At 53.8% G+C, this 7,282-nt stretch overlaps 1 protein-coding gene across 1 annotated transcript; it reads left to right on the forward strand.

The window, feature by feature from the left end:
- Positions 1-7,082, forward strand: RPN1 (ribophorin I). The gene is made up of 10 exons (XM_061357130.1): positions 1-268; positions 826-890; positions 1,730-2,036; positions 2,464-2,673; positions 3,601-3,793; positions 4,101-4,200; positions 4,469-4,607; positions 4,743-4,862; positions 5,327-5,572; positions 6,519-7,082. Exons 1-10 carry the CDS (start codon positions 50-52, stop codon positions 6,699-6,701), a joined length of 1,782 nt encoding a protein of 593 aa, XP_061213114.1. The 5' UTR covers positions 1-49; the 3' UTR covers positions 6,702-7,082.
- The last annotated feature ends 200 nt before the right edge of the window (positions 7,083-7,282 follow it).

Here is a 7,282-nt window from a genome sequence, read left to right on the forward strand (position 1 = left end):
GTACAGCGCGGGCGCCGCCATCTTGTGCCCTCCCCGTGCTGAGTCGGCCATGGCGGGGCTGCTGTGCCGCCTGCTGCTGTGCCTGGTGGCCGGGGCCGCCGCCGAGCTGCTGCTGGAGGAGGCGCGGCGCTCCGTGGACCTCAGCACGCACCTCGCCAAGGTCTCTGCCGAGCTCAGCCTCGCCAATGCGGCGGGCACGGCCGCCTCCTCCTTCCTGCTGGCGCTGGAGCCCGGCCTGGAGCCCCGTCTGGCCTACCTGGGCGTGCAGGTGAGCAGCGGCGGCGGCCCCGGCGCGGGGGGGAACCGGCCCGGCCCCGGGTGCTGCGTGCGTCCCGCCGGCCGCAGGGCCACGTCGGCTCCCGCGGTTCCGCTGGCGTGGCGGCCTGGGGATGCTGTTCCGGTACCGGCTGAAGTGGGTGCGCGGCCCAGGCGTGACAGGCGCTCATAACGGCGGTCCTCGGTAACGGGAGCGGAGCAGCGGCACTGGCATCCAGCTTCTGCAGCCCCGCGCCCACGGTACAGCACGGTCCTGCTGAGCCCAGCGGGGTGTGCAGCGATGCCGTGGCCGTGCCCGCTCCGCTATAGAACACACCGGGGAAGTCACGAAAGCAGCTGCCCCTCCAGTGTCCGTTCTTGCACCGAGCACCCCACAGTGTGTGTTAACGGGAAGCACTATAAAAGGGGTTTGTTGCTGTGATAGCTTTCTGTCAGCTTGTACTTCCTGGGGTCGTGCCCCTGAAGAGTAGATAGGAGCCAAATGGAGCTTACTGCAGACCCATTAAGTCTCTGAACACCAGCACACTGATCAGTCGTGTTTTGGAACAGGTGAAGGGTGAGGAAGAGGAGGAGAACACCTTGGAAGTGAGAGAGACTAAAGTTAAGGGCAAAAGGTGAGTCAATACCTAGTGTTGTGCATGGGGGTTCCTGCACCATCCTCATGGTGCAGCAGGAATACAGCCTCAGTCCCACATAGCTGGAGATCCCAGAGTCTTCTGGTTCCCAAAAGATCCACCCCATACTCAGGCTGCATGCTGGGTGCTGCAGGGCCAGGGCACACGAGCAGCCAGACCCAATCCTTGCAGCCCAGGAGGCCCCAGCAGAAGCCATTCCCCTCCCTCAGATGCTCTTTCCTTGGGAGATGGATGGCACATGTGGGTTTAGGTCTCTGCACTGAGCCCAGCACCAGCAGCACATACCCGCTTCTCACAGCCACCCGTAGCTGAGAGTGAGGGCACAGCCTTGGAAGGGAGAGAAGCTCTCTCTTAAATGCAGCTCAGGGGGTCTCAGCTGTGCTTAGGCTTGTACTCAGTGCCTTTATTAAGGGATAGAGGTAAGAGAAGCATTGTAGCTGTGATCATGCTCTTACCCATTGCTCCCTTTTGAGGTCTCCAAAGCCTCGCAATGGCAATTACAGACTGATCCCGAGTGCTCTTGGGCACCAGTGGTTTAGTGAAGCAAAGACTGTAACTCCTGGACACAGTTCACCCTGTGCTGCCTCCCCAGCCCAGAGTAAGCACACCCTCTGGGGCAGGACATCCGTGCACCTTGGGGGAGCCACAGTCCACCATGGGGGTGGGAACTATGGGAGCTGTAAGCCCCTTCCAACCCCAACCAGTGAGTGATTCAGTGGTAGCTGGGCTCCATCCACATGGTTATTGCAAGGGTTGGATCTGAGCGCGCTCTCTCAGGGCAGATCTCTCCTGATTTAACCTGTTCTTTCCCCTTCCAGTGGGAAATTCTTCTCAGTGAAGCTGCCGTCTCCTTTGGCACCGGGAGCCAAGGTCCGGGTGTCTGTGGAGATGGTTTTCACGCACGTCCTGCAGCCTTACCCCACCCACATCACCCAGAGCGAGAAGCAGTTTGTGGTCTTTGAAGGGAATCACTATTTCTACTCCCCATACCTCACCAAGAGCCAGACAACCCGGGTCAAACTGGCCTCCAGGAACGTGGAGAGTTACACCAAGCTGGGCAACCCCTCCCGCACCGAAGACACGATCGAGTATGGCCCCTTCAGGGACATTCCTCCCTACAGCCAGGTAAATGGCTCTGCAGGGAGGTGGTGGCTCTGCACAGAGCATCTTGCTAAGATGGCACCTGCATAGCAGAGACTGGGGAGTGGGAAGCAGAGGCTTTTGGTAAGAGTCACAGGTCAGGCCTCAGTTAGCTTGCATGGAGGTGGGAGCAAGGTGCTCCTTGTGCAGATGTGATTGATGACCTCTGCTTGGGATGTATTTGCAGTGGGGAAAACTGCACATCTGTATCCCTCACTGTTCTCACTCATCCAGATGTGAGAACACCCCAGGTACCCAGTGCGAGCTGGGCAGGGGTGGCTCAAACCTTCTTGCGCACTCAGCTTCACCTCTGTGAGTCTGGCAGGGAGGTTCCTCTGTGGGACAGGAAGAGAACTGTAAGGGGAAGCTGCTCCTTACTTCAGGTCTGATAGTTCATCTTCTCCCTTGTCAGGACACTCTCAAGGTGCACTATGAGAACAACAGCCCGTTCCTGACCATCACCAGCATGACCCGGGTCATCGAGGTGTCTCACTGGGGGAACATCGCTGTGGAGGAGACGGTTGATTTGAAGCACACAGGAGCAGTGCTGAAAGGGCCTTTCTCCAGATACGACTACCAGCGCCAGCCAGACAGCGGCATCTCCTCGGTCAAGTCCTTTAAGGTTGACATTATGCATAATTACTGAGATTTGGCTTCTTTGTTTCCTTTCTTGCATCCCCAGAGGGGAAAAAATAGAGTTGTCCTTTTCTTTAGCACCATACCCAAGTAATGAGGGAGTATTAAAGCTCTGATCTGTTTTCAGAGGGCTCATGCTAGACAGGAATAACTTCTGGAGGTAGAATGAGGAGGTTACTTGTTCCATCACATCTGTTAGGCAAACAAACTGCATATACCCAGGCAGGTGGTGTCCCTCCGTGCTCCCACCCAAACTCAGGCACCCTCTAAACCCCTTAATCCCTGTGCGGACACTTCTGCTTTCCATCCTCCACTGTTCAAGGGCATTCATTCTGTCCCCACCCTCTTATTTTCAGAGTGCCTTCCTTGTCATATCCTCATGACGTTGAACAGCATTAATTGGAAGCTGATCCATTCATTCCTTGCTCACAAAGCACTCGGAGAGCTCAAGCTGTGGCTCTGCTGGCCAGATGCGAGAAGTGTTTTGTGTTTTCATCCGAACCAAACCCTTTCTCACTGCTGGAAGCCTCCAGGGTTGCTGTTGTCATTCTCTAGGGTGGTGCAGCCAAAGAGAGCTCTTGTTTTGCTGAGCACAAAGGCAGCAGCAAGTTCTGTAGGGCAGCGGGCTGGAGCAGAGAGGGAATTGGTGTTGTGGTGGGCAGGATGGGCTCCCTCGCTGTCTGGGGTACTGGAAACTGCACTGGAGGAAGCGCAGCCATTTAGAGTCCAAGTGATTTTGGGGCTGGCAGCCACTTGTGTGGCTCATTGCGTATAATAGCGCAGTTTTACTGCTCAGTGCAGCTGAATGGCCATTTTGCATCAGGGTTTCCTGATCCTGCATAGCCATTGCTGCTTTTCCCAGTTCCACTGGGAATAACTGATGAGGCACTGACCGCCGCTCCTCTCCACACAGACCATTCTCCCTGCTGCTGCTCAGGATGTCTACTACCGAGATGAAATTGGAAACATCTCCACCAGCCACCTCCTTGTCCTGGATGACTCCGTGGAGATGGAGATCCGGCCTCGCTTCCCGCTCTTTGGGGGATGGAAAACCCATTACATCATTGGCTACAACCTGCCGAGCTATGAATACCTCTACAACCTCGGTGGGTGGCACAGGGGAAGGGAGCAAGCAGCTTTCTCTGTGTTTAGAGGTGGTTGCTGTACAGTACAGAAGTGAAAGCTGTGCCATGCTGCACCTCAGCAATGAGAGTCGCTGGTTCATCTTTCTGGACCGTGCAAATCCACCTTCTCTGTGCTGCCTTCAGGCTTTTGCAGACCTCTGGTCAAAATGGACTCGAGGGAGCTGGTGGCCCTGCTGCACAATGCACCCTCACTCCTGTGAGGAGCTGAGCTTCAGGGTCGCCCCTTGTTCTCTGAGCAGCTGTAACCCCCTGCTCTGCTCTCCCTTAGGTGATCAGTATGCCCTGAAAATGAGGTTTGTGGACCACGTGTTTGATGAGCAAGTCACAGACTCCCTGACTGTCAAGATCGTCCTGCCAGAAGGTGCCAAGTAAGTGTCATTGCTCCTGCCTTGCTAAGTGCAGGTGCTGCTGTGGTTGTGGCGCTTCTCCAGCTTACTGGAATGGTCTGAGGACAGTGAAACAAAACCATGACTGTGCCTGTGGAGGAGAGCTTGGAACACAGCTTTGCTTCCTTTTAGAGTGGTGTTTAAAGTGCATAATTGACCTTGTGCTCAAGGCTACGGTTGGCCAGCCAAGTCTTAGGTTACATCATCTCAGACCCTATGCAGTCATACGGGACTGTGGTTTTATCCACAGGAATATCCACGTGGATAGCCCCTACGAAATCAATCGTGCTTCGGACGAGCTCCACTACACTTACCTGGACACCTTTGGACGTCCAGTTATAGTGGCACACAAGAGCAACCTGGTGGAGCAGCACATCCAAGACATCGTGGTGAGTGTGGCCTCTGTGTGTGGTTTGCCTGAGCAGTTGTGTCCCCTGCAAACACCAGCTGCCTGAGGAGAGGAGAGCTCTCCCATAGTAACAGGGGTCACTGCTTTCACTCAGTGTTTGGAACTTCTCTTCTAGGTTCATTACACCTTCAACAAGATCCTGATGCTGCAGGAGCCTCTGTTGGTGGTTGGAGCCTTTTACATCTTGTTCTTCACCGTGATTGTCTACGTGAGGCTGGATTTCTCCATCACCAAGGTGCTGTATGCTGGAGAGCCCTGGGGGAGCATTAGAGGCTCACTCAGCTGAGGGATGGAGATCTTTCACACCAGTAATTCCTACTGAACGTTCCTACTGATCAGATACTTTACCAGATCCTTAACTGGAGCCCTGTTCTCATACTGCCTGAGTGTTGGTACTGCTGCAGGGTTTGAACTGGGGTGCTCAGGATGACCAGAGTTTTGCCTTCTGAATGAGAAGGAATTCCCCCTGACATGCAGGGATGTCCACAGTTCTTCTGCAGTGTTTTCACTTTCATTGGGCTAGGCTGAGTACTGAAATGTGCTTATCCCAGTCAGTACTTGCACCATTCACCTGATTACTGTCAGTGACTTAGTTGCAAAAGGAGCACGTTCTGTAACAGTCCTGTGCCAGACTGCAGCTGTGGTTTGATGGAGGTTAAAGATAGGACTGCTTTGATCTTCCCTTGTGTCCTGTTGCAGGATCCAGCTGCTGAAGCCAGGATGAAGGTGGCCTGCATCACAGAGCAAGTGCTCACCCTGGTGAACAAGAGGCTGGGGCTGTACCGCCACTTCGATGAGGCAGTGAACAAATACAAGCAGTCACGGGACATCTCCACCCTCAACAGTGGCAAGAAGTCTCTGGAGACAGAGCACAAGGCCCTGACAAACGAAATAGCCTCTCTGCAGTCCAAACTGAAGACAGAAGGCTCCGACTTATGTGATAAAGTAAGAAATTGTAATGCATTTTTGTTAAGCTCTCCTCTTCTACTCTGTCATCTGTTCTATGCGAGTTGTAATTTGGGGGGTACTTTCTGCAGCCTGTCTTGTAGGGCTTTTTTCCTCTGGAAATGGCTTGATCCTTGCCAGGGTGTGAAGATGAGGCTTGTCTGTTTGCAGTAGTGGTTATGCAGCTCTGTAAGTGCTGGTGCTAAACAGCCCTTGAACCAGCTGCAGGATCTGTTCACATCAGTGCTTCTGTAACACAATCCTGATGCTTCTCACGGAGCTTGTGACAGTGACAGGCAAAATAAAGGAGGCTATCAACACGTTATCAGTCCCAACTACACTGCTGACACCAGCCAGACCAAAATCTGCTCCCTCATCTTGCACGTGTGAATTTGGTGCTGACAGAAGCTTGGTAACGTGATGCTCCTCAGGGGGTATTTGACTGTGTCACATTGAAAGCCACAGCACAGTGAGCACACACTGACCTGGAACAGCCACTTCACCTGAAGTGAGGGACACTTCAGTCTAAGGGCCACCTTAATCTGTTATTGACTCAAAGAGTAGCTCTGTCATGCAGACCTGCTTCTCACACACCATTAACTGTAGGGATGCGGCTTTCTGCTGTCATAGCTGTGATTTACCTGGAAGCCTTTGGAGCCTGTTGTTAAGCTCTCTTTAACAGTCATTGCTTCTCCATCTTGCTGGTGTGGCTCCTGGTTCCTTGGAGCCCTTTTATCTATGCTGATTAAATACACATTCATGAGATACTCATAATGGGATGGCAGAGAGAGGGGATGGCTCAGGAGGCAATAGTCAGGGACTGGAGATGTTTACTTAACCAGAGGCTTCATCTTTTACTCCAGCTTGAGCATCTCTTCTATTCCAGCTTCACTGCAGGGTATATTTTGTTGTCTGCTCCAGCATTCCCTGTGTTTCTCCTCATCAGGTCAGTGAGATTCAGAAGCTGGATGGGCAGGTGAAGGAGCTGGTTCTGAAGTCCTCGGTGGAGGCGGAGCGGCTGGTGGCCGGCAAGCTCAAGAAGGACACGTACATTGAGAACGAGAAGATGCATTCCAGCAAGCGCCAGGACCTGGTCACCAGGATCGACAACATCCTCGATGCCCTGTAACTGCTGCAGTGCCCATGTGGAGGGGAGAGGAGCCTGGGAGGGGACACACATTGAGCCCAACCTCCTACCCAGCAGCATTAGGGGAAAAGTTGATGTGAAAGGTCTGAAAGTACATTTTGGGTTTAGATTTTCCTATAGAGCCTGTCTGCTCAGCAGCGTGCTGTGCAAGGGACCACACCATCGTGCTGTTTGAATGGGTAACAGGGTTCTTCACCAGACCTGGGACTCGGGTTATGTCTCCCACTCCGGGTTTTCCCTGTGTAGCTGTGCCCTGACTAAACACACGCAAGCAGCCATTGTGAGCAGAGGCACACTCGTGGCAAATCTGAATGTTGCATCACCTCCAGGAAGAATAAAACCTTTGTTCTACTTTGAAATAAACCCACCACTGCTTCGTCTCGTGTTGGACCGGGCTGGGGAGGCAGAGGGGCTGCTGCAGGGGCTGGGTGGCCCCATCCTGCCCAGGCCAGACAGTGCAGTGCACTGGGGACTGCACTAACACCTGGCTCCTTGAAAGCAGAGCTCTGCTAACCTGCAAGTGCCTGGCCACCCAGGGGAGAAAACCAAGCCCATGCTCCTTA

Source organism: Neopsephotus bourkii, unplaced genomic scaffold (genome assembly GCF_033783945.1).
Source record: "Neopsephotus bourkii isolate Nb327-2 ecotype Australia unplaced genomic scaffold, CSIRO-AGI_Nbou_v1 NB_887, whole genome shotgun sequence".
Lineage (NCBI taxonomy): Eukaryota > Metazoa > Chordata > Aves > Psittaciformes > Psittacidae > Neopsephotus > Neopsephotus bourkii.